At 44.6% G+C, this 27,407-nt stretch overlaps 1 protein-coding gene across 2 annotated transcripts in view; it reads left to right on the top strand.

The window, feature by feature from the left end:
• The window catches only part of LOC133371321 (synaptotagmin-like protein 2), a 92,490-nt gene extending 70,948 nt beyond the window's left edge, over positions 1-21,542 (top strand). For both annotated transcript variants that reach the window (XM_061598615.1, XM_061598616.1), the window contains 6 exons: positions 4,369-4,471; positions 5,925-6,086; positions 9,135-9,213; positions 13,316-13,415; positions 16,023-16,228; positions 17,751-21,542. In XM_061598615.1, coding sequence (XP_061454599.1) covers positions 4,369-4,471; positions 5,925-6,086; positions 9,135-9,213; positions 13,316-13,415; positions 16,023-16,228; positions 17,751-17,896 — 796 coding nt within the window. In that variant the 3' untranslated portion in view covers positions 17,897-21,542. The remainder of the gene's footprint in view (positions 1-4,368; positions 4,472-5,924; positions 6,087-9,134; positions 9,214-13,315; positions 13,416-16,022; positions 16,229-17,750) is intronic.
• The last annotated feature ends 5,865 nt before the right edge of the window (positions 21,543-27,407 follow it).

Here is a 27,407-nt window from a genome sequence, read left to right as displayed (position 1 = left end):
CCTTCTGCAAAATAGCAATCATCTGGGGGCACCCCAAATTGACGACTCTCACTAATTCATCAACTAAATGTTGCTGCACTGGGGAGGGGGAAGTGGAATTATACAAATGCGATAGATGTGCTTCTACTACACCATTTATTTATGTTGGTTTTGCTTTTCAAAATTTTAATTTTAAATTTGTTTCTGTAAGGTGAGATTCATTGAAGGTGGTGGTGGTGGACATAGAGCAGGCAGCCTGTAATTTGCCTGTAAGAGCAACAGTGGCAGCTAGTGGCTCCATGTCAGTGGGGCAGTGAAATCCACTCCAGATTTTAGTCCAAACTTTCAGGGAACTGTTCGAGGTGGTTTAGCAACATGATATGGCTTGAGGCTACTAGCAAAATCAGATAGCTGTGCTAAAGAAAGAATCCCTCACCCTGTTCTGATACTAATCACAATTTCCTTGGCTGAGCGTATGCTCAGAGGCACCCTGTTCCTTCTTTCTTATTGCATGTCTGCTCAGCTGAGTCACTCCTTTGCATCTGGGTGGTGGATCTTTGCATACTATTTATTTATTAAACAAAATGTGTGTACTACTTAATTGTAAATAAAACCTCTAAGTGGTTTACCAAGAATATAACATATCCATTAAAATTTTCAATAAAAATAAAAGTTAAATACAAGTTTTTTAAAAATCAAAATATTGATAAAATAAACAGTTAAAATATATAGTATCAACTGAAATTACAGGTTAGCATTCATGTCAACTTCTGCATGTCTGGATAAGCTCACCTAAACAGAAAGTTTTTTAGCGTGCATTGAAAAGAATACAGTGAAAGCGCCTGCCTGATGTCAATCGGCAAGGAGTTCCAAAGAGTAGGTGGTGCCACACTAAACGAACAATTTCTTACAAGTGCAGAACAAGTATTACAGAGCACCTGTAACAGTGTGCGTTCTACAGATCAACGTGTTCAAGTGGGCACATATGGGGCAAGGCGGTCTCGCAAGGAAACTGGTCCCAAGCTGTTAAGGGCTTTATATACCAATAGTGACACCTTGAACTTGGTCGGATAACAGATCAGCAACCAATGCTATATGCTGACAGGACCTCACTGCAGCATTGTGCACTAACTGCAGTTTCCGCACCAAGCTCAAGAGAAGCCCCACATAGAACACATTGCTGTAATCCAGCCTTGAAGTCTATGATAATGAGATCACCATCAAATCCCAGGTATGTAACCTAATGTCTGAGCACCTGAGCTTAGCCTGCAGTTCCCATCTTGGAGCTGAATGTATATGTAGACCTCATAAGCAGAAAAAAAGAATTATTTCTACTTTTTATTTCAATTTTTTTCCACGTCCACACCTCCTACTTTGTGTAATATCTTACCTGATGAAGAGTTCTGAAGAACTGGAAAGCTTGCAACATTTTTGAAACTTTTTGATTGGTCCTAATTAGGAATGGTGTAGAATGTTTGCAAAATCAAATTTGATATCGAATTCTGGGATAATCCACAAATTCATCTCATCGTTGAACAGACTCCCACTCTGTGTGTGTTCACGGCTGTTAACGACACTGTATTTTTTTTAAAAAAAAATCTACGGTGAGAATTACGTAATTATTTACACAATTATTTTTGTAATCTGCTGCTGCTGTATGCGTTATACAGGCATACCCCACTTAACGTCGCTTCACTTTAAGTCGCCTCGCTATAACGGACATGCTCCATACTCCACCATACCCCATTTTAACGTACGCGCGCTTCGCAATAACGGACACTTAATGGCATGACGCCGCTGCCATCTAGTGGTGATTGCCATGCAGTACATGCATAGATAATTGCTTCACTTTAAGTACATTTTCACTTTACATACACGCTCCGGTCCCATTGTGTATGTTAAAGCGGGGTATGCCTGTATAAATATACAGCAGCATAAGGAACAGCAGAGACAATTACATAATTTTTGGGCGGAAATAACGGGGAAAAGGGAGAACTGGGAATCGCGATAACTAGCGGAACACAGTTTATAGCGAATAGGAACTGGCAGCCCATTTGATGAATAGAAAAATGGAACAGAATTAGATAGTGAATCCCACGCCAGTGGCCCATCCCGTCCAGGATCCTGTACTCATAGTGGCCAGCCAGATGCCCATGGGAAGCCTGAAAGCAGGACCTGAGCGCAAGAGCATCTCCCCTCCTGCCTCCAGTTGCCCCTGCAATTGACATTCAGAGGCGTTGGAGTGAGAACATGGTCCTTGTGACTAGAAGACTTGATAGCCTTTCCTCCATGAATTTGTCTAATCCTCTTATAAAGCCATCCAACTTGATGGTCATGGCTGCCTCTTGTGGGAGCAGATTCCCTTGAAAGTAGATCCTGCTCCTACAGACTTTTATCCACATTTGTCCCCAGGTCCGCCAAATGAATTATAACTCTGGCCACAGCAGGGACAGGTCCATTGGGGCAAATAAGGCTGTGCCCCACCAACCTCAATGTCTGCCTTCTTACTGGCCCAGGGGGTGGTATTGCCTGTCAGCGACGCCCTTCCCTGGCTCTCCCTGTCAGGTTCCTACCTGCTCGTGGCTACTGCCTTTCACTAGGCACCACCAGGGACTCCACCAGTCCGGACTGTCCTTTTTTATGGTTTCTCTGTCCGCTCTAGCACAGATCTCAATAGATCCCCCTGCTAGGCAGCACCACCAGTCACGTTCTACAACCAATGTTCCCAGAGACCTTGCCTGAGTCTCTCTATCCGGTTACATTTGTGACTGCGTGCCTATGCAGTTCCCAACCCCCTTGTATCAATGCAGATAACTCATAACTCGGGGTTACTCTGGATACTTATAATGTTATCTTCTCCTCTTCACCGCTGCCACCATTTGTTACTGTTTCCCTTCAGCCTTGGTTATTACCTTACCCTCCCTTCTGGTCTGTGAAACCCCAGCCAAGGATCAGGCCTTCGGTAAACCAAAATAGTATTTATTAAGTAACATTAATAACAAGATAACTTTGATAATGATCTACAAGCTTATGGTTTCATCTATTATTGTGATATTTGACTTATTACTAATCCGAACTCCACCTCCCTCTTTCTCCACACTCTCCTGACATACACCAACTCACACCCACCTCCAAACTCCACCAAAACAACCCACTCACATCCACCCAGATTCAACTGTCATCCTTCCATTTATACTCTCAGCCATCCAAACACTCAGCCAATCATCCAGCATTCTACTGCTCATTTACTCCCCCCTCCTCTTTCATTCCACTTACCATGTATCTTCTATACAAACAGCACTTACCATATTTACATTAATACAGGAACATCACAGCGTCCTCCTCCTTCGTCTCAGTGTTGCCCTTGGAGAACACATGTGACGCCCTTCCCTGGCTCTCCCTGTCAGGTTCCTACCTGCGCGTGGCTACTGCCTGTCACTAGGCACCACCAGGGACTCCACCAGTCCGGACTGTCCTTTTTTATTGTTTCTCTCCCCACTCTAGCACAGATCTCAACAGATCCCCCTGCTAGGCAACCACCAGTCACGTCCTAATACTAGTATTCCCAGAGACTCTGAATACTGGTATTGCTATTCTCTTCACCGCTGCCACCATTTGTTACAGTTTCCCTTCAGCCTTGGTCATTACCTTACCCTCCCTTCTGGTCCCAGCCAAGGATCAGGTCTTTGGTAAACCAAATTAAGTATTTATTAAAGATAACAAAGCTAACAAGATTAACAAGATTTCTCCTCAGCAGGGAGGAGGAGGAGGAGGAGGAGAATGGGGGCCAAACTAGAATTAGTTGGCTCTGCCTGTTGTTGGCTCTGGCTCCACCTAATGCTTGGATCCATTGCCTTCCACCCCACCAGTTCCAATGGCCACCAGCAACCACTGTCTGCAGAAACGCCATGTTGACAACGCAGCTGAGCGTAGGGGCACACTTACCGTTGTGCCAGCTCCAGTGCATCTCCAGCTCTCGTTCCTGAAAACGGGGGCACACAATGCTAGTCAAACTCCGCTCCTTTTTTACTCTAAAACCTGGTCAGATCAGCTTGTGCATTTTGTTTTGTTTTTTAAATTGACCTTCAGGAAGATTTTGCAACTGATTGGTAGAGCAACCGGTTTGCCTTCCAGATGTGGCCAACGGAAACGCTTTGCTGCAAGCCGAGGCAGAGATAGTGATTGGCCGAACGCTTTGCTGTGGGCGGTCCTGAAGGGTCTGAAGTCAGCAGCGGGGAAGGGAGGTGTGACCAGCAGAGGGCAGAGTCGTTTCAAAACCAGCCAGAAAAACCATTCTGGCTGCTTTTGAAGCAACTAGTGTGCCCACAGCCTGACTCTCAGGCTCCAGCTTGTGTCGAATGCTAACTCAGCAGCAGCATTTTTTTGCAGGTACGTCAAAACCTACCTGCTTCCAGACAAAGCGCGGATGGGAAAGAGGAAAACATCTGTGAAGAAGAGAACAGTGAGCCCTATTTTCAACGAGGTGCTGCGGGTAAGGATGAAAGGATTTGAGGGAGGAGAAGGCGAGGAATCCAAAATATAATTCTGGAGCGAGTATTTCCCAGGCTGCCATCATACTAGATCTCTAGGTCCCCAGTGGGATTGATTGGCAGTCAATTCAGGACAGACAGAAGAAAGGTCTTATCCACACACAGGGATGGAGGAGAAATTGATTCCCATCTCTGGTTTTTATGGTATTTATGGTATTCACTTCCACTCAATATGATGATGGCCACTGCTTCACATGGCTTTTAAAAGGGGACGAGACAAATTCATGATGTAAGGGATGCCTACCAGTGGCCGTCTGTCATGATGGCTATATGGAATCCCCATCTTCAGAGGCAAAGTACCTCTGAATACCAGTTGGTGGGTGGCCAAGAACAGTAAAGAGCTCTTGCCTTCATGCTCTGCTTCTGGCTTCCCAATAACCACCTGGTCTGCTCTTCTTAGAGTGAACATGTCAGTCCCTCTAATACTGAACCCAGTTGGTGAGTGCTAACAGGACTCGAGCAACAAGGGGGCCACTGAGAAATGAAAAAGAGGAGTCAACATCCTTAGTGGAACCCCAAGGTTTGCACCACATAACGTCTTTTAAAAATAAATAAATCCTAAGAGAGCAACCCCCCCGATAACATACAATAATCAGATAGGTAGGTAGGTAGGTAGGTAGGTAGGTATTTATTTATGATAGACATTTATTTGTAAATATAAATTATGATAGATATGTATCTATCTAAGATTTTCATAGAAAAATAACAATAAACAAAACAATGTAAAGAAAGAGATTTAGTTGATCAGGTACAACACATTTATTCCATTTACAAAGCATTTAGAAGCCACTACAATTGTGCCAATGCACCTTTCCAAAACACTGGCCATTGAGGACTGAGCATGCTTAAGAGCTATGGAATGTTAGTGTCAGCCGGAAAAGAACATTGGGGAGGGGGTATAGAATGGAATATCCTAGAGGAGGGCATGGCTGGCAAGGAGCTAGGAGGTGATGATACACTGCAATATTTAGTTGCAGATCCTATTTGTTGTTTTACAAAATGACCTTGTAGCAGCATGGATTACACACGGCTACATAAATAAAGACCCCTGGCTATAATTTAGAAAAGTGTGCTCCTCTTCTAATTTATTATGAGCAAAAGCTATGTTAGCTTCAGGTTAATGTGATACAATGATCCTTTTAAAACATGTTGAGAGATGTATTATACTTCTTCTATGAACCGGTCACTATTGGTCTTCCATCCAAGGGGTTAACCAGCTCTGTGCCAGTCCAGAGATTAACCAGCTCTGTGCCACTTAATTTCATCAGCAATGCAGCATCAGGAACACACATGCCCAGACCCATCCACTCAGCACTACGAGATATGACCCTTAGGAGAAAAGAAATAAAAGCAATGTGTATAAAATGACAAAAGTCCCTTTTCCCTTCCTCACAGTACAAAATAGAGAAAATGGTTCTGCTGATTCAAAAACTAAACCTGTCCCTTTGGCACAACGACCCTTTGGGGAGGAACAGTTTCCTGGGTGAGATGGAAATAGACCTTGCTGGTTGGGACTGGCAGAACAATAAGCTGAACTGGTACATGCTCAAGCCGCGGGTAAGTGCAGTTCAGTACATACCCTGCTGCAGATGGATTTTCATATAGGGGAGAAATGCTTAATTACACACACATTTGCATGTTTCTTTTTTAAAAAAAATATTCTCGGTCATGTATATTTTTTCCTGCATTTCTGGAAGCCTCTCCTCAGTGCATCAGGCTTTCTAATCCTGAGATCATGACACTTGTTGCCAGTTGAATCATCCTAATGAAGCATCAGTTGCTTCCCCAAAACCTCATTCTGCCCTTAGGAGAGGGAGAGAGAATTCTGTCAGAAATAGAAATTGCCGCTGTTCATGTATTCGTCCCGGCTCTGGAAGAGAAATCAATCCAGTGAATATTATTGATATTCACTCAGAATTCATTTGCATTTTTTTAAAAAAAGAAAGCCTGCAACTGATACCTAGTTACATTTCCTTTACATTGAAATGGTGTTGAAAAAGTAATAATAAATAATTACGTAATTACGTTAAATAGCACATAGTGAAACAAATAACGCGTTTTGGCGGAAACTGAACTGCAGCAGAATGGAAACAAAACTGATTGTGACTAAGGCTGCATGCACGCTCCTTCACGTTCTGGGTGTGGTTTGAAATGAATCTGCACCCAGCTGTACACATCTTTATTGTTTGATTGGAATACACCCAGCCCCACTGATGATGATGTCAGACCTTTAGAACCGCCCACAGCAAAGCGTTTCCATTGGACACGCCTTGGAGTCGTAACGGTTGGCTAAACAGTTTTGAAGTCGGTATGAAGCTGGCTTGAAGGGGAAATGCATCCAGTCTCAAAAATCCAAGATTTTGAGTAAAAAGAGGTAGAATTTGACTGACATCATGTGTCCCCGGATTCTCAGCACAGAGGTGGTGATGCACTGAACTAGTATGACTGCAAGGGTGTCCATAGCCAAAGACAGGTTGCAACAGAAATCACTGCCTTCTTACATCAATTCTACAGGCCTAAATAGCCATGTCCACCTGCCCTACACCTGACATCATATATGACAACAGATGAGAGGCAGTTAAATACATGGCAGGGCTAAAGAGGGCTTGTAGGCACTGCTAGTCAGAAGATCGGCAGCACCTGCAAAGCTGATCAGCTGATAGTCACAGCTTTCAAAGCACCGCACGTGGAGCCATGCAAATACCAGACAATCAGCAATCAAACTTGTCACCCGTCAGTCTTGGCCCATGGTGGGTGGAGGAGATGAAGATCTGGCCCACCAGCCAGATCCAGTTCTTCACCCCTCGTCTAGGACTAAATGCAAAAGGGAATGTTTTATGATTGCAGAGGGCCTTTAGGAGGTGTGAGTGGCTCAGAGTTGGCACAGACTGGAACAAGCGATGCCCCTAGATTTCTAGTACACCCTGAAATAGGCAGCTGTTCGCATTTTTGAAAAGCGATGAGTTGGATCCAAAGATGCCTTTCTGCTCACAGAAGGAATCTTCCACTCCTGGAAAGACTCCCTCCATCCCTCCATGAGCAAACGAGCATCTTTGGCTCCAATCGTATCTATTTATGTCAAGGGCACAGCAGCAGAGCATCTGCTCTGCATGCAGAAGGTCCCAAGTTCACTCCCCATCATCTAGACAGGGCTGGAAAGATTCCCTGTGTTGGAAACCCTGGAGAGCTGCTGCCAATCAGTGCAGACAGTACTGAGCTAAATGGACCAATGGCCTGACTCAGTATAAGGCAGCTTGCTACATAGGGAAAGAGGTGGGTGCTTGTTGTTTTTACTGCTGCACTTTGGATTCACTTTCTCATTTGTATTTGAAGATTCTTTCATGGGGAGGAAAACCTGCTTGGATAGGAGGATAAATTCAAAGAAAGGAAAGGAATAATCAGCCTTCCCTTCTTCTACACATGCATACATGCACACACACATATATACACACTGTTTCCATGCTTTCTCCCTCTCTGGTGACACTACAACTTGAGGACATGCAATGAAGCCGAATGTTGGAGGATTCAGGAGAGACAAAAGAAAGGCCTTCTTCCCGCAGCGCATACTTAAACTATGGAACTCACTCCCACAGGAGGCAGTGATGGACACCAACTTTGGGTGCCTTTAAAAGAGGATTAGAGAAATTCATGGGGGATAAGGCTATCAGTAGCTAGCCGTGACAGCTATGCTCTGACCCCAAGATCGAAGGCATCATGCTTCTGAAAACAAGTTGCTGGAAACCGCAAGAGGGGAGAGTGCTGTTTGTGCTCAGGTCCTGCTTGTGGGATTCCCAGAGGCATCTAGCTGGCCACTGTGAGAACAGAATGCTTGACTAGATGGGCCACTGGCCTAATCCAGAAGGGCTTTTCTTGTGTTCCACTCCTGAACCCAGCCTGACAAGGCTGCTTTTCATTTAAAAACAAGAAGAGCAACTCCAGCTGTCATGGAGAAGAGATCAGCAATGCCCCTCACATCTGGTTTGCCTGGAGGCAATTTTGCCCATATTGATGGTGAAAAGTTTGATGAATGTCAAATATAGGTAGGGATGGGTGAGAGTTTCGATTGAGTTCACATTTCAAGCTGAATTTAGCGGATTCGCACTTTACGAAACAACGTGGGAATTGAAACACAGCCATCCTTCAAAATTCACACTTATTCACATTTTGCAAAATTTTGCAGTTCTCCAACCAAATAAAGTGTACAAAAATGTATATGTAAGGAGAAAGGGTGCATAAAAACGAATATATGAATGAAAACAACATGAGAAAATGTATTATATGACAAGAAATGGCTTGCAAAAATATGTACATGAGTCAAAACTGCCTACAAAAAATGTGTCTATTAGGAGAAATTCAAACTAAAATGCTGAAGAATTTTCATGTGGATTTGTTTTTTTAAAAATTCACAAATTGCTGCAGAAATGTGGAGAACTGAATTTAAGACTGGGAAAACGGAGATAATCGAAATTGACGGATCATTCCATGCCTAAACATAGGATTGGTTTGGCTCACTCTGCAGCACTAGATCTGATCATCAGCTGGTCTGAAATCCTTTGCTGTGGTTTCATGCACATTATGCTTCTCACAGGCCTTTTTCCCTTTCAGAGCCTCTCGGCCATCAATTATGTCGATAACCGGGGAGTGATGAACCTGTCCATCAAGTATGTCCCACCAGGGAGTCTAGGTAAAAACACACAGTGCAGATTTTTAAAAACTTTGCCATGTTAATAATGGGTTGGACACCTTGCAACCCCTGTGCTCATTATTATATATTATTGGGAATCAGAATGGACTTTTCCCCAGACTCCATATATAATACTACATTTCCGTTTTTTGTGTGTGTGCCATCCAAGGTTGCCTCCAGACTGTCAGTGTTTTACCTAAGGGGTTCAAGCTTACGTCAGAAATTTAGGTTTGCGCAGTAAAAATGGATTAAAGGCCCCAGGTGCAACAAATCCACTTTTTTAAAAAAGATTATTTGCAGGGGGAAATTACAAGGAAAGTGGCTTGGAAATATACAGAAAAGTGTGTGGGATAAACTCATGATTAATGGGAAGGTGTATAGACACCATGCCAGCAAATCAGGATGACTATGCATTGTCGTGTGACTCCCCCACAAACAAATCAGAAGAAATGATCGGTAAAGACCAGACATTGTCTAATGTCTGCATAAGCTTTATGTAAGAATATCAGGATAAATGCTCAACAAGAGGTCATCTGGAGGAGCCCCACGTTTGCCATAGGAAACATCTTTCCTCTTCAACATACGGGGGAAAGCCGTGTCTCAGTGGTGGGGCATGTGCTTTGCATGGAGAGGGTCCTAGGTGCAGTCCCCAGCATCTTCCTGTCTGAAACCCTAGAGAGTCGCTGCCAGTCAGTGTAGACAGTACTGAGCTAGATGAACCAATGGTCAGACTCGGTATAAGGTAGCTTCCCATGCAGGGCCAGCTCTACCGTTAGGCAGAGGGAGATGAACCCCTTAAGTGGCTGAGGCTAGTAGAGGCAGTCCTGTGGCTGTTTCTCCTGAACACCCGACCCCAACTGTACACCTCAGTTGGAAGACAGAGCTAGCTGTGTGTGTGTGTCTTGCGGCCTCGAACAGGAGTTCCCAAACTGTGGTCCATGAGCTTCATTCAGGCAGTCTGCCGCATGCCCACATTAAGTATTTGCATTGATTTTTAATTGTATCACTGTTGCTTCTTTTGTTTCTTGTATTGTATTTTACTTATTTAAAATTTGCATTCCACAGAATTCAAAATGTAGTGTGATGAAATACAATAGAAGAAATAAAAGAAGCAATAAAGATGCCACTAAAAATTATACAGCATCTAGCACAGAAAAAAAATCATTCAGTGGTCTGCCAAGACCATCAGCAATTTTCAAGTGGTCCGTGGGGAGAAAAGTTTGGGAACCGCTGGCCTAGAAGTAGCCTCCTACCCGTTGGTGTGATGGTGGACACTGTCCTCTCATGTGAGCATTGAAATAAGATTCCCCTGCACATCCAGGCAGCTCCTATACTTGGAAAGGTGGGGTGCCATCTTGTCCTATGCCTCATGCAGCAAAATGTCTTGGGCCAACCATCTTCCTAATGATAAGGGTGAGAGGGCTCAGGTAGAGAGGATTCGGCTTCAGTGCCAGTGACCAGATTAGCAAAGTCTGCTGAGTTATAGGCCATGTCAGCACCGTACATTGCAAGCACTATTATATCACATGGCTTCTGCAAAGAATCCTGGGAACTGTCATTTATTAAGGGTGCTAAGAGTTGTTAGGAGACCCCTGGGAAGACAAATTGATTATTAAACCACTCTGTGATTTGTCGCTCCATGAGGGGGAATTGGGGTCTCCTAATGACTCTCAGCACCCTTCACAAACTACAGTTCCCAGGATTCTTTGGGGAAGTCCTGGCTGTAAAAAGTGCTGTCGCAGTGCTCTAAATGTATAGCGTGGATGCGTCCATAGGAATGGCCAGGAGACAGTGTTAGGGTGGGAGACAGTGACTGGCCAAAGTCACCCTACGAGCCTCATGACTGAGTGGGGATTTGCACTTGCTTGTCCTTAGTCAAAGGAACATCAGAAGATGCCTTATGCTGAGTCAGACCATTGGTTCATGTAGCTCAGTATTGCCAACACTGACTGGCAGTGGCTCTCCAGGGTTTCATACAGGGGCCTCTCTCCTAGCCCTACCTGGATATGCTGGGGATTGACCCTGGGACCTTCTGCAGGCAAGGCAATTGCTCTGTCACTGAGCTACGACCCTTTCAGGATTGCATCTCCAAAGATGAAGAATTACATTTTTTGTTGGTGTTCTTACTTTGCTTCTTTTCTGTGTTACTACTGTTTCTATAGTGAATCTAACCCAGAAAATTATATCTCTCTCATTATTCATTGTAGAAATCTGTGTCAAATTTATTTTTATTAATTTCAAAGCCTTTTTATTCGTCAGTGTCATAAGATGTGAAGACAGCCTTTTGTGTTTCAAACTGGAGGTCATGTTCTATTTCTGTTTGGGTGCATTAACAGTTGAATCTGAAACTGCAGCTTTGATATAAAATTAAACTGATTACAGTATGTTGCTACTTAAGCAATGAATCTAGCTGTTGGAAAAAACAAACTTAACCGCAAGATGCATGTTTTTAGCCTGCTATGCTTAAACCACTCCACTCAAGGAAGGGTGGGCATGGTCAATTAAAAGCATAGAGCACACCTAGAAATTTGCTAGAATATATTTCAATTTTCACTGTTTTATCTTGTGCAAACTGAGACACTCCTCATGTCCATTGGAAACTATTCTGCAGTATAGTCAGTGCCATTATTCCATAATTGTTTTTGGAGGTTTTTTTAGTGTAAATTATGCAAAGTGTTGCTGTACTTCAGATATTCACAGAAACAGAAGCAAAAGAAAATGATTTACTATAGAAAACTTCACTAAAGTTGCAAAGTAAATCAAACATATTTAAAGTAACTATCTGAACTATATCAACTGTTTTAATATTGTTGCTTCCTCCCTGCTAAAACAAGATCAGTACAGCACAAGTCTTCCTTCTGTTCTTTGGGCTGATTGCAGGTGTTGCCACCACTCACCATGTGCTCAGAGGCACATGTTACCAAATTCTTCCAAGCTACACAGGAAGTAGATTGGACTGTGAAAGACCAACCCAAATTGTGTTTGCATTTTGACAAATTTGTAGGACAGTACAATATGTCAGAGAGGAGGCCAGGTCTCCTGCTCCCCTGGTACATTCACTATAGCTGCCCAATTTCCCTGCTTTTTAAAGTTTGATAGAAATATCTGTTGGCTATAAGTATGTTCTTAAACTGCAAGGATTTTTTTGTCTATTACTGAATAGTATAATAGTTATCACCATAAAACATAATTAAAACAAATATCTTCATCACATAACATATGTCATCATATGTGGAGAATGGAGTGATGGAAAACGTCAACTTAGCAAAAGACCATACATGTTTTGACCTGTATCAGGTCTTCTTCAGTGGTTACTATTGAAACATTTGTGCTGTATAATAATGGGCTCCTTGTAGGTCCTACTTGTAGTTACTATAACCTATAGATAAAATGGAAAGTAAGTATGTAGCATTTTACACTTCCAAATATCTATTAAAAAGGGGGGGTCTTTTGCTAAGTTGCCTTTAACCAGGTTTCTGTATTAAGAGTTTTTTGTGAAGTTGGTATGTTAACCTATGTACACAAGAGACTGGATGTTATGCAAACCTTCCATCTTCACATATGATGACGTATGTTACGTTATGAAGATATTTGTTTGAATTATGTTTTTGGTGGTAACTGTTCAATAGCACAATTATAAAACTATTAAAGTATATAAATTTATATATATATATATATTAATGCGTGAGTTAGTATAATACTTTACCCAATTTTTTTATTTCAATTTTTGTAAAGGTCGGGTTTGGATCCTTTGGTGGTACGTCCTCCTAGCTACAGCCTGTTACCTAGGCTCTGTCCTCTGCTGAGCTTAGTGCTGTGGCCACTCCACCATATTTCTGTATAGACCTGTTTTATTAAAATAAAATTATTTATTTATTGTATTTATATACCGCACCATAGCCGAAGCTCTCTGGGCGGTTTACAGTAACTGAAAACATTAAAACAAATACAATTTAAAACACATCTTTTTAAAAACAATTTAAAACACAATTTAAAAATTTAAAACAATATAAAACTATTTTTTAAAATACATTACATTACATTTTGAAAAGTAACACTTGCAAACTTATTAATTAACCATTTCAATTATTCTTTATGGCAGGTCGGAAGACTCCTCCCTCTGGGGAGGTCCATATCTGGGTAAAAGACACTAAAGACCTCCCACAGTTACGTCCTTCTGGAGTGGACTCCTTTGTGAAATGGTATGTGTGTCATTTGTGATCACATTCCTCCCCCCCCCGCGCGCATTTATTTGTAATTGACATAATAAGTTCCTGTTCTGGCCAGACACCTCTGTAACCTCAGTCAAGGATTAGCTCTATTAAGAACATGCAGGCCTTTAACTTGGGAGGAATGTTTAAACTCTGTATGGAGGGCTTGACTTTAAGGGCTGGGGCAGCCTTGTGGCTAAGTGTGGTGGCTGGTGCCCATTGGGACTGATAGGGTAGAAGGCTAGGAGCCCAACAGTAGGTGGCGCTAGAGCAAATGATAGGTAGAGCCAACTAATTCTAGTTTTGCCCCCCAACCCTGTTGGGTTCTACAAGTGGGCAACACAGAGACTGAGGAGGAGGAGGTTGACAGGCAGTGCCACCCCCTGGGCTGGTTTTAAGTAAGAAGGCAGGCAGGTGGGAGCTAAGCTGAGGGCAGACTGAGGTTGGTGGGGCAGAGCCCCATTTGCCCAAATAGACCAGCTTCTGCTGCATAAAACTGTGAATTGGAGATCCATGGTTCAAAGCTGCCCTTACCTGTGGATTCACAAGGTGGCCTCAGTAACACCGCTTCTCTCTCTCTGTCTCTCCCCCTCTCTCCCCCCCTCCTCCCCCCCACCTCAGTAGTCTCCTCCCCAGCTGCATTATGGGGGGATATTAATACTGACTTCTGTTGCAGGGTTGTTGTAAGGATTACAACTAGATCAGGCAAGCAGCAGCCTTTGACCTAATTTCACATGGCCCTAATTTCATGGCAGATGGAAGAGAGCCCAGAGGGAGGGGAGAGGGAGAAACTGGCGGAGTGTGTGAGTCAAAACAAATGGAGCGATGGAATTGGGGGTGGGGAAGCCCTCTACAAGCATAAAATGTAAGAACCTAAGAAGAGCCCTGCTGGATCAGGCCGGCGGCCCATCTAGTCCAGCATCCTGTTCTCACAGTGGCCAGTCAAGTGCCCAAGAGAAGCCCACAAGCAGGACTTGAGGGCAAGAGCACTCTCCTCTCCTGTGGTTTCCAGCAATTGGTATTTAGGAGCATACTGCCTCTGATTATGGAGGCAGAGCATAGCCATCATGGCTAGCAGCCACTGAGAGCCTTATGCTCCATGAATTTGTCTAATCCTCTTTTAAAGTTGGTGGCCATCACTGAAGACCATGTCTTAGCATAGGGAGGAAGGGCCATAGCTCAGTGCTAAAGCAGCTGCCTTGTCTGCAGAAGGTCCCAGGTTCAATCCCCAGCATATCCAGGTAGGGCTAGGAGACAGGCCCCTGTTTGAAACCCTGGACAGCCACTGCCAGTCAGTGTTGGCAATACTGAGCTACATGAACCAATGGTCTGACTCAGCATAAGGCAGCTTCTGATGTTCCTTTGACTAAGGACAAGCGAGTTCAAATCCCCACTCAGCCATGAGGCTCATAGGGTGACCTTGGCCAGTCACTGTCTCCCAGCCTAACACTGTCTCCTGGCCATGCCTATGGCCACATCCACACTATACATTTAGAGCACTGCGACAGCACTTTAACAGCCAGGGCCCCAAAGAATCCTGGGAACTGTAGTTTGTGAAGGGTGCTGAGAGTCATTAGGAGACCCCGATTCCCCGTCACGGAGCGACAGTTCTCAGTTTCTTGGGAAGAGGGGTTGATTGTTAAACCACTCTGGGAATTGTACCCATGACTGTTTAAAGTGGTATAATGCTGCTTTAAATGTATAGTGCAGATGGGGGTCAAAGAGAGAAAAGTAGTGGCCCTACTCGCTCTTGGCTCTGGTTCCGCCCACGTTTGGCTCTGGTCCCACACACCACCGGCACGTGGACTCCAATAGATTACTACCCCAAGGACATAGAGCCCTCCACTGGAAAAAAAAAAAAGGTTCCTTAACCCTAAACTAGATAATGCAGACAATGTGCTTTGAACTCTTGAAAGCATTACTCCAGTGTTTAAGTATTATGCAACAGCAGTGCATGGACTGGGGGTGGGGGCAGTAGGGATGTGCTAGAATTTTGCCCAATTCAGATTTGCTACTGGATTTTTCATTAATTTGTTCATTCTCAATCGCTGAGGATCAGATTTTAATGTAGCGAATTTCCACAGCTGTTTTTGAAAATGGACTTTAAAAAAAATCTGCCCCTAAAACATCAGTTATATGATCGATAATTTATCAATATTTTTTTTAAATATTTCCTTCAAAATATCGATATTCCCTTTTAAAATAGTGATATTAATATTGGTATTTTTTCCGAGTGGGGAAAAAAACCAGATCGGTACAAGTGGCGGCTAGCGGATACGGAACAAACTCGAATCGATGCTAGCCTGTTAGGTCGACAGAATGCTTTCAAAGTGGCCCCGGCCAACAGATCCCATCCCTAGGGGGCAGAGTGACAGCAGCTTCCTCCCCACAGCAGTGGCACTGCCACTTGCCACGGCGGGATGAGATTTGTGGAGTTCCATCTTGGCCACCCAGAGCTCCTCCAGCCTTGCTGCCTCTTCGTCCTGTTCCATCCCTCCTCACACCCCAGTGCTGGAATTATTGGTGTAATGCAGGAGGTGGGGAACCATAAAAAGCTGTTTGCATTCTATGTGACATGAAATGCTGCTTCTTTTTAAGCTACGTTCTCCCAGACACCAGCAAGAAGAGTTATCAAAAAACCCGAATTGTCAAGAGAGATTCAAACCCCATCTTCAACCACACCATCGTGTATGACGGGTTTCACACGGAAGATCTGAAAGATGCTTGTGTGGAGCTGACCGTCTGGGATCATGAGAAACTCACCAATCACTTCCTCGGCGGGATCCGGCTGGGACTTGGGACAGGTAAATGAGTCATCCATTCGCGCCCGTTAATTTTTCATTTATGGAAACGTGGAACACGGCCTGCGGTCCAGCAAATGTACAAGGAGCTGGCATCAAAATGTTAGCTCTGGGCTGTATTTAAAAAAGAAAGGGAAGAGGAGGGTTTTCTTCAAAATAGGGGCTTGGTTTGTTTATTTATTTATTTGTTGTTGTTGTTATTAGAGAGCCAGCGTGGTGTAGTGGTTAAGGTGCTGGACTACAACATGGGAGACCAGGGTTCAAATCCCCACCCAGCCATGAAGCTCACTGGGTGACCTTGGGCCAGTCACTGCCTCTCAGCCTCAGAGGAAGGCAATGGTAAAGCCTTTCTGAATATACCGCTTACCATGAAAGCCCTATTCATAGGGTCGCCGTAAGTCGGAATCGACTTGAAGGCAGTCCATTTCCATTTTTTCCCATTATTTTTGTTGTTGTTGTTATTCCTACTAGTATAGTAGTAATAGCAACAGTAATAGTAGTAGAAGTACTGCTGTGTTTTTGTTGTTATTTTAGGACTCTGGTTATTTTCAAACGGGTGTAATTTGCAACCAAGCAATTGTCAACAGGATTTTCTTTTGTTTTTGTTTTTGTTTTTGTTTTGCTTACCAAATGTTCCCTGGAAAGCGTAACTCAGGATTGAATGGGGATGGGGGCAGGATGCAGGCTGGCATTTTGATGCCATCAATGTCGTATGGATTCTACAAAAAAAAAAAACCTCTGCATGAGCAGCACCCATCCCATAATAACCCCCGGCCCAGCAGCTCCCTCTTGTCTAAATTTTTTTGTTTCTCTTAACTCACTCAGAGGGCTTTTTTGTGTGTTCTTGGGCAATAGATGCATCTTGTACATAAATAAGTGAGCACGAATATGAAAATTAAAAGTGGTTTGGTCTACAGAACCCCCTTGCACAGGCGTTGTCTTTGCACAACGCTTTGAAAGGGGCTTGTGAAGGTCCAACAGTCAGCTGATTAAGGACAAAAAAGCATCAGAAGAGCCTAGCTGCTGGATCAGGCCAGTGGCCCATCTAGTCCAGCATCCTGTTCCCACAGTGGCCAAACAAGATGCCCATGGAAAGCATGCAAGGAGGACCAGATTGCTGGATCTTCAGAAGCTGCTTGCAAACCACTGTCTTATCCAGCGCTTCGCAAGCACCACCAGTCAGCTGATCAATCAGCAAATCCCGTTTCAGCCAAGCCAGGTTTGTACCTGTTGGTGTGGCTTGGCTGATACAGCCTCGCAGGCCAAATGGATGTAATTGGGCCCGTGAGCCGGAGGTTCCCCGTGCCTGGTTTTAGACCCCAAATAGTTGGTGCTAGTGTCCAGGTTTGACATAGAGTGTAATTGTTCTTTAGGTGTATAACAATCCTGCTGTTCATTTTCCTGCTGTGAAGAGAGTAGCAATGCTCTGCGCTGGTCCCTCAGAAAAGGAACCCTTGAGAATAGGACAATCCCTTCCCACAGTTGTTTCTCCAGTGACTCACCACACCTTCTTGTTTTTTTAAAGGCTCTAGTTATGGCATTGCTGTTGACTGGATGGATTCCACGCAAGAGGAGGTGGCCTTTTGGCAGGAAATGATGGCAACGGCAAATGAATGGATTGAAGGATCACTGCCTTTGCGCTCCTTGGCTGGAAAAAGGAAGCTTAAGTGAAACTTTGGGCATCCAGTGAAGCTTTTGAGATGAAATTTCAGGTACAGGTGTCAGATGGGGAGGACTTTTGACTGTTGTTGAGCATTGGGCTATTTAGATCATGCCGGCAACATACTTCAAAGAAGCTAAGGATTATTTCCTATCCCGAGAGAGGACTGAAAAGGCATCATGCAAATATCACACCTCAACTTAGCTGAAAAGCATCAAAGATGTACTGTTTACCTCTGCGACATTATGTACTACAACTTAGATTTTGTTTTAATTAGATATTGGATATGTACCCAGAAGGCAGGGAAGAAGAGATGTAAATGTTTTATTGAATTTTTTAAAAATTTGTTCTATTTCTATTTCCAGGATGGGTTTTTGTTTGTTTTTCTGCACAGAGGAAGTTGTAATAAAATGGTGGTCTAGCACAACACACCATTCAGTGAGCACAATGTCACAAAATCCAAACAACTGTGAAGCACGCAGCCTGATATAAATAAAACATGAAAACTCTGAACTAGGAACTATATGATAGGAGTTGATTTAAGCTGAGCCAGATGAGTGATCCAGCTAGCCAGCACTCTCTGTCTCGAGAATGGGCCAAAAATAGGTGATAGTCTACGAGTAGACTCTTGGCAGTGGTTTCTGAAAGCCCACCTAGTGCATGCTGGCTGCTAAGATTCTTACAAAGGATATTGGCACCTCTTTTGTTCTTAATAAAGAGTGAATACTTAAGATCGCTTTTATGGCCTGGGCTAAACTATGGACAAAACCATAGTTTAGAGTTATGAGGTGAGACTCAAAAGTCTGTGTGGTCTCTCTTTACCTCCCCATCCCTCCTTTGATGCAGGCACGAGGACTTTTTGCTTCGGTTTTAGATTAACCACAAGTTGCCATGGTAATTTGAACCCAACCAACTGTGGTTATTGTTAATGATGGCTTGTTCAAATTAGCCACTTTAAAACTGTTGTTAAGATTAACCATAGTTTAGGGTTCGGCTTTAATGCTAAACTATGGTTAATCTACAACAGAAATTTCCGTTGACTCCTCATGACTCCATCAGAGGGGAGGGGTACCATGTGAAGCCAAGGCTCACTGCAGCTCTTGCTCATAAATGCTAAACCATGATTTAGCATAATGTGTGGACCAGGCCAATATGTATTCTACACACACATGCGTGCACATACACAAGCACACATGGTTGTGTGGCACTTTAAAGACTAACAAACCTATTGTGGCACATGCTCATGGATTTAAGTCCACGCATTGATGCATGTGTCTGCAATCCTGAAAGCTGCTGCTAGTCAGTGTAGACAATACTGAGTTAGATGGATCGACAGTCTGACTCCATATAAGGCAGTGATCTGCGTTCCAACTCCCCATCGGGGACATCACAACTTCTGCCCAACCTCACAAGCACCTTCCACAAAGCAATCCACTGGCATTGGAGAAAGGGCCGGAGCTCAGAGGCAGAGCATCTGCTTTGCATGCAGAAGGACCCAGGTTCAATCCCCAGCATCACCAGGCAGGGCTGGGAATGACCCCTGCCAGAAGCCCTGGAGAGCCACTGCCAGTCAGTGTAGACAATACTGAGCTAGATGGACCACCAGTCGGTCTCGGTATAAGGAGAAAGTTCACGTCAATAGTTCAGAGTATTGCAAAATGCCATTTCTTGAAGGCGTAGTGGCTAAGCGACAAATCAGGAAGTCCCCAGTTCAAAACTCCCCTCTGCCATAAATTCACTTGGTGGTGGCCACTGTCTTTCAGCCTCAATTCCCCTCTCCTGTCTGTCACATGGGGGATAATAAGGCTGATTCATCCTATGGGGCTGTTGTAAGGATTACTGCTGAATAATGCGTGCGAAGCACTTTGATTGCTTGAAAACACTCTACAGTATTCTTAATGTAAGATGCTTAGGAAATATTTGTTATCCTTATAATAATAATAATAAGTGTCAACGACAACAATGCCTCCTCATCTTAAATGTCAAAGTCTGGATCATTTTTGTCCCAGAATAAAGTGGAGGGACCATTTGTGCATTCCATTTTAAGAACATAAGAGCCCAGTTGGATCAGGCCAGTGGCCCATCTAGTCCACCATCCTGTTCTCACAGTGGCCAACCAGATGCCCACAAGAGCATTTTGTTAGCCAGCAGTTTGTTCATTTCAATGAAGCCCCAGTTAAAAATAAGATTCTCTGTGTGAACTAGTGTACTGCAGTAATGAATACTGCCTATTGTAGCTGACTCAGATAATGTGCATTCTGGGCCAAATTCAAGGTGTTAACATTAGTGTAAAAGCCCTAAATGATCTAGGTTCCCAATATCTGAAAGACCACCTCCTTCCTGCGGATCCCCTCAGGTGTTAAGATCAGCAGAGGGGACCCTCTTGGTAGTTCCATCATCCTCGAAAGTGCAGGGAATGGCGGCCCAGGAGAAGGCTTTCTCTGGGTCATCCCATAACCTGTGGAATTCCCTCCCCACAGGGCTGCATCATCATTGTCAAATGCTGAAGATGCACCCTAGCCTTTGACAGTTCAGGTATTTTGTTTTGTGGGACCCATCTCTTTTGCTGAATTTATATTGTTCTGTTCTGGTTGGAACTGGCTATACTTGTTTTTTATAATTGTAACTGGTTTGGCTTGTACCTAACAAAGTCCTTCCATTAGCTCAAGGACTTCTTGTGCAACAGAACTGCCCCTCCCTCTCCTCTTCCTCCATGCCCATGCATCCCCGCCCCAGAAATCTGCTCCAGATGGTTGGGGGACAGATTTGGGGGGGGGTGATGACCCTGTAAATGTTACACAGTAATTATGGTGTCGGTTTTGTAGGGTAAATGTGGTAAGTAGAGTGAGTGAGGGGGGAGTACATGTGTTGGAATGTGGAGGAATGCTGAGTTATGATTGGCTGAGCATCTGGGTGGTTGAAGGTGTAAAAGAGAATGACAGTTGTTGGGGGGGGATGGTTGGTTCTGGGTTTTGGAGGGGTGGATTTGTGTTTAGGCGGAGTGAGGCAGGTTTTGGGACTAAGAGATGTAAAGAGAAAACTATTATATGTAACCATGTGCATGTTGACTGAACTTAAAGTAATCTTGTTTATTCCTTGTGTTATTAAAAAATAGTTTTGGTTTAACAACATGCCTAATCCGTGGCTGGGATATTACAGACCTGAAGGGTGGGCAGAGCAAATACCAAAGCTGGGAACAGTGTCAATGGTGGCAGCGGTGAAGGGATAGTGTAACCGCAGCAGGTATCCAAAGCAACCCAAGACTGTCATCTTTAAAGGCAGAAAGATACAGGGGGGTTGTGGCCTGTAAGTGCACCCAGACTCTACGTAGCAATCTGAGGAGGAGACTAAGGCACAGTCTCAGGGCAGTATTGCGTTACCGAGTGTCAGGTGGTGGCGCCTAGTAGTGGGATTGTGAGAGACCTGTGCTGGGGCCAGTGTGAGAGATCCATTACGAGACCAGACCCAGAGTAGGGGTCTGATGGGGCTCTGCACAGGGAGGAGAGGGAAAGGAAGTTTCATTGTGCAAGCGGAAGTCCTTGCATTAGCAGGACGACTTGGTTGACTACAAGCCTTTAATCTGTTTTTATAACTGTACATAACATTGTTGTAACCTGCCCTGGGCCTTATGGTGGTAAGAAATCTTATAAATAAAAATAAAATGAATAAATATACTTTATTGCCACACCTTGTCTGTTTCACTTTTAACAGTGGGAAATGCTTGATAAGCCAAAATAGGTAGGTGAAGTCTTACAGGTGGGTCTGGGAGGCCGGCAACAAATGTCCATGTGCCACACATTTGATGATACGGCTGTACAATGTCTGTGAACTGCACCTGTAAGGCAGAAGCATCTCTTATGGTTAAAACTCTGAGGAGCTGCTGTTGCAAGGTGACATCTGACAAAGGAAATGTGTTGCAGTTCAATTGATTTAATGTTTTCATCACCGTGCTAACCCAAATCCACCACTGTTGCATGGCATCTCAAAGGCTTGTTGTTGTAGTTTTGTCCTCAGCCAGGAGATGGCTAGAATCTCCAACTGCCCATTTAAAGGATGTGAAAGACATTTCCCTTTTATGGATGCTTGCAGAGGTTAACATTAAAAGAGGAATTGTGACAGATATTTCTCCCAACAGGTAAACCTAGGGAAACATGCACGTATCAACAATTCAAAGTTGATTCTGGACCAAGAAATCCATAAGTCAAAGGGCATTTCCAGATGACCTGTTTATTGAGCATCCTGACTTGTCTGCAGGGAGTTGAGACTATGTTGGCTATTTAATGAGGATTTATTCTAATTTGTTTGCAGGGAGGTCAGATGACTTATCAAAGCAAGTGTTATCCCACACTTTCCAGGGCATTTTCCCATCACTTCCCTTATTGCCAAAAACCCACACAAAAAATCCATTGTTTTGAAGATGCTGCTTTGTTGCCCAAGACCTCCCAATAAACTATAATTGTGCAACATGAATTAACCGGTATGTGATTGAATCCCACCCCAAAATAGTGACAATCTGGAAGTATCCAAAGACTGGCATCAACAATTCAAAGGCTGATTCTGTGGCTGGTCTCCATCTTCCTTCTCACCCCACACCATGTTTCAGATGCATTATTCTTTTATTTTTTGAAAGTTGCAAGTACATTTATTCATTTCAGTATTCATTCATTTCCTATATTTTTTTTAATGAAGCACAATTACTTCATAAAGAGTTGCAAAACTGCAGGAAGAGATGGGTTGCTGATGGCACCAATACCAACCAATCAGCACTGTGTACAACATGCTTCTGCTGTAAACTCAAAACTATTTTTCCCTGAGCTCACGTTTGCAGAGAAAATCATTTCTTTTGAGCAAAATGCAGCAAGTGAACTTCTAAAGTGTCCCTGTCCCTCTCTCAGTGTGATGTCTGGATGCCCTCGATGTCTCATAGATTGCACAGAAATTACACCATAGATATTGCCATAAATCACATGGCAATGGGAAGCTTTATGGAGCCAATAGTCCAACAGAAGCCGGTTGTCCTCAGAGAAGCAGCTTCCCTGTCTTAAGGTGACATAGCTTAACTTCACTGTGACAATTTGTGAACAGAACTAGACCCCAAGTGCCTGGCTTCCTACTAACTGGCTGTCCCTCTTTCAGATTATAAACTACATTATATATTATAAACTATACAGTATACTTATCAATGCCACACAGCAGATCTGTCTATACAAGGGTTGTTTACCATGGCAGCTGGTGACTCCCATGTCAGTGGGGCAGTAGAATCCACTCCGGGTTTTAGTCTGAACTTTGAAAGCCCCTTGGACAGCTCTTTGAAAGTTCAGACTAAAGCCTGGAATGGAGTGCCCCACTAAAATGGGAGCCACCAACCACCACTGGCTGCTTATAAAGATGTATAACTAAGAGTTCCTAGAGGCTATAGGACCTCAGTCAGGTTCCTCATCATGGCTTTTATTGACCAGTGTGGTCATTTTCATAAAATGCCAAGGATCAGCTTTCATGGCTGCTTCCTTCTTAATCATATTTGTAGCACCTGAGGGGAAAATAGAAGCAGAGGGAGAAGCTGGACCCACAGTTTCTAAGTGCTCAGAAAATGGGAAGGTAACAGAGGTATTAGAGAGGTAAATAAACATGAATGATTTTTTAAATCAGAAAGAACCAAGGATGAAGGGGAAGATTCTATAAATGACTAACAAACTTACAAGATGACCCTGGAACACCTATGAGGAAACGGCAGACAGACTTATGCATAGATGTGCATAGATGGGTGTGAAATAAAATGCCACCCAAATTAAGAGCAGCGGATTTGAAGGAAAACGTCTAAAAAATCCAGTACCAATGATACTTGCCCCCACACAAACATAATCAAATATATGGAACAGATCAAAATAAATGCTGGAGATGAAGAACCGCAAGGGTGGACTTTCTATATTCTGGAGGTATACAAAAATTGTGTTTTGTAGCACAATAACACCATAGGATGTGCACTGCCTTAGACCCCAACATTTTGCTTTTCGCTAATTTAAAGCATCAAGTGCAGTCAGTAGACGTTATCTACCTCTTTTATTGCGTTTATATCCCGCCTTTCCTCTAAGGAGCGCAAGGTGTTGTACATGGTTCTCCTTCCTCTCCATTTTATCCTCACAACAACCCTGTGAAGTAAGTTAAGCTGAGAGGTGGTGATTGGCCCAAGGTCACCCAGTGAGCTTCATGGCCAAGCAAGGATTTGAACTCTGGTCTCTCAGGTCCTAGTTCAACACTCTAACCACTGTACCACACTGGCTCTTGACTTGGAAGTACTACTCATCAGTGAACAGCCACTAAGATGGAAGAAAAGTCCCCCAAAAGTATTAGAACGGTTTGAAAAAAATCTGGAACATTTTTCCAGTACTAGAACCATTAATAATGATGAAACTAACATACTACAGAAGGGCAAGAAATGGACAATCAAATTAATGCTTGGAACAACATACATGGTTCTCTCTGCTCTCCCGTTAACACTCACAACAACCCTGCAAAGATATGTTAGGCTGAGAGAGAGCAGGTAGCCCAACCTCACCCAAGGAGCTCTGAGGCCCAGTGGAGATACGAACCTGGGTCTCCCCAGTCCTGATCCAGTACTCTAGCCCAGGATCGTAGGAGAGTTGGAAGGGGCCTATAAGGCCATCAAGTCCAGCCCTCTGCTCAGTGCAGGAATCCAACTTAAAGGACACCTGACAGGTAGCTGCCCAGCTGCCTCTTGAATGCCTGTAGTGTTGAAGAGCCCACCACCTCCCAAGGTAATTGGTTCCATTGTCATACTGCTCTAACTGTCAGGAAGTTTTTCCTGAAGTTCAGCTGAAATCTGGCTTCCTGTAACTTGAAGATGTTACTCCGTGTCCTGGAATTGCCAATGTGGTGCGCTTCAAATAAATATTGGACTACAACTCCCATTGACCCCGACCATTGGCCATGCTGGCTGGGGCTGATGGGAGTTGCATTTGGAGGGCACCATGTTGGGCTCTCTCTGCTGTAACCACTACACCACATTGAGGCACTTCCACCAGAAGGAACTGGGAATGCAAAAGCAAGGGTCGTATTCCTGGAGCCATGTTCAGTTTCCAGGTTTGAAACGGGCAATTTTACTTAAGCCAAGAAGAGGGCTTGGATGAAGGGCAGATAAACTGGGTCACACCTGGGGATTTGATTCAATGTCACAGCCAGGTATCCAGAGCCTTCAAGGACAGATGCCGTCTTTGCAGCCGCTTAGAGCTTCATTCAGTCTCTGTCAAGCGTTTTCCTACTGTAGATTGTATCCAGGGAATAGAGAATGCATAATTTATCCCCTTATGAGGTGGTTTCCTGGTCAGTCCTAATTAACCCTTTTGAATATCTTCCTTGGGGGGGGTTCATAAATTTATTCCCAAAGAGGTGGCAATATATCTGAACGCTGTGATACATCTGAGACTTGCAATGGCTTCCGACCTTCTTGACTTTAATAATGAATCATTGGTTCTACCGAAGGGGCTGAGCAGGAGGACTTTATTCGGGACGTGGTTTCTTTTATGAGATCCCAATATTTGTGAGGGCTTTGTTTAATAATAAAGTGACTGGCGTTTCCCCCCCCCCAAAAGTCTGAAGTGCTTGCCTGGGTTCTGTGTCCACCTCCCAGACTCCCTGAGCCGTGGCCACATCTTTGGTTCACGATGAAACAAACAGGATTCAAAATAAAACAAAGAAAGAACAAGGCAGGGATGGCCACCACCTTGGATGACTTTGAAGGAGAATTAGACAGATTCATGCAGGATAAGACTATCAACGGCTACCAGCCACAATGGCTATGCCCTCCCCTCCACTGTCAAGGCAGGATGCACTGAATACCAGTTGCTGAGGAATCATAAATATGGAGAGTATTGCTGTACTCAGGACCAGGGAGAGCGCCATGGGGGGGGACAAGCATCCTCCCCCAAACAAGGTGCTTCCCCACACATACCTAGTATATTTTGCTCAACTAGAAGTATACTTTGCCCCTTCTCCCCCACTACTGTTTGTGGGCTTTCCGTTGGAGCATCTGGTTGGCCACTGTGAGAACAGGATGCTGGACTACATGGGCTACTTTTGGCTTGACCCAGCAGGCTCTTCCTGTGCTCTTTATGTATGCTTCCAAATCCCAGTTGCTCGAAACTGCAGGAAGGGAGACCTGCTTTTGCACTCAGGTCCTGCTTATGGGCTTCCCAAGGGCATCTGTTAGCCACGGTGAGAACAGCACTGTGGACCGGTATAATATTCCTCTCTGAATGGCCAATCAACGCCCGGCTTGATGGCCTTATAGGCCCCTTCCAACTCTACTATTCTATTATTCATCCCCAGGCACCTTTGTTGGTTTCAGCCTGTGCTTTGCTCTCCCTGACTCCTAATTCTCTAGAGCTGGTCTGTCAGCATATTGCTTTCATTCCATTTTGAAGAGATCGCCTTCTTTGCTGGGAGCTTTTCGTTCGGGTTTTTTCGTTTTTTCTTTCAAGCAGCCCTTGGTTTCTAAGCAATGCGGTAGCAGCCGAGCCAACAGGCTGCGCCTCTCTTCTGGGCAATACAGTACGCCGCTGATGCCAGTGATGACTCAGAATGTTTGGTGCTGATGCTGCTGCCATTTCATCAGTCCTGCGATCTCGCCTGCATCTCTCTCCTTCCGCGCATCTCCATCTTCGAAGCCGCGCTGGTCATCGGGGGGGGGGGCGCCAAGAGGAAAGCGGCCGCTCTCTTTTCTCCTGCAGGCAAACTAAACCGGCCTGGTGCTAACCAGACGCCGTTGAGAGGCACCCTGCTCTTTTCTTCCGTCTGTTGCCATCATTCTCTGGACAGGTAGCTCTGCCTGGCTGGGTCCATCGCTCTGCCTGGAGGGGCTGGGAGCATTGGACCTGCCTTCGGTTGAGGATGGATCCTGCTTTCAGGACAACATTCAGAAGAGCATTCCTCTCCCAGCTGTCCAAGCACCAGCTGCTGCCAGGCGGATTAGTTGGGGGGCACTGAGGCAGCCGGAAGGACTCAGAGCCGATTTCTCACCCTGATTTTGGGCCTGGCTTTAACACAACAAAACAGACCAAGCAAAGCCCACGGCCTGAGGAAGAGGCGAGGAGGGGAGGGCTGCATTATAGCCTTGTCTCTGTGGTCGCAAAGGACAAGCCCCCTCCCGCCTGAGCAAAACCCAAAGAGCGGGCCTCGCAGCAGAGCGGAGCGACAGGCTGGTGGAGAAAAGGGGGGCAAAGGGGATGCGGTTTTCCTGGCTTGCTTGGAAAGAAAGGTGCTCTTTGGGGTAAGGGGCCGCGGAAGGGGTTTAGCGGAGGATTCTCAGACGCTCGGACCTTTCCGTCCATCTTCAGTGAGGGGGCAGTTGTGGGGGGGGGGGTGCAGTGTGAATAGAAGTGAGGCAGCAACAGCCTGGAAAACCTTCTCCCGGGGCCCTGATCCGGCGGCTGCGACGCACGAGGGCCTGCACCACCTCCCCCTCCTCTGCCCCCTCTAAAGAAGACCCCCTGCGGCAAGGATCGC

The sequence above is a fragment of the Rhineura floridana genome, chromosome 16, assembly GCF_030035675.1.
Source record: "Rhineura floridana isolate rRhiFlo1 chromosome 16, rRhiFlo1.hap2, whole genome shotgun sequence".
NCBI classification, from domain to species: domain Eukaryota; kingdom Metazoa; phylum Chordata; class Lepidosauria; order Squamata; family Rhineuridae; genus Rhineura; species Rhineura floridana.
The sequence above is the reverse complement of the archived record's forward strand: the minus strand, read 5'-3'. Positions and strand labels throughout refer to the sequence as shown.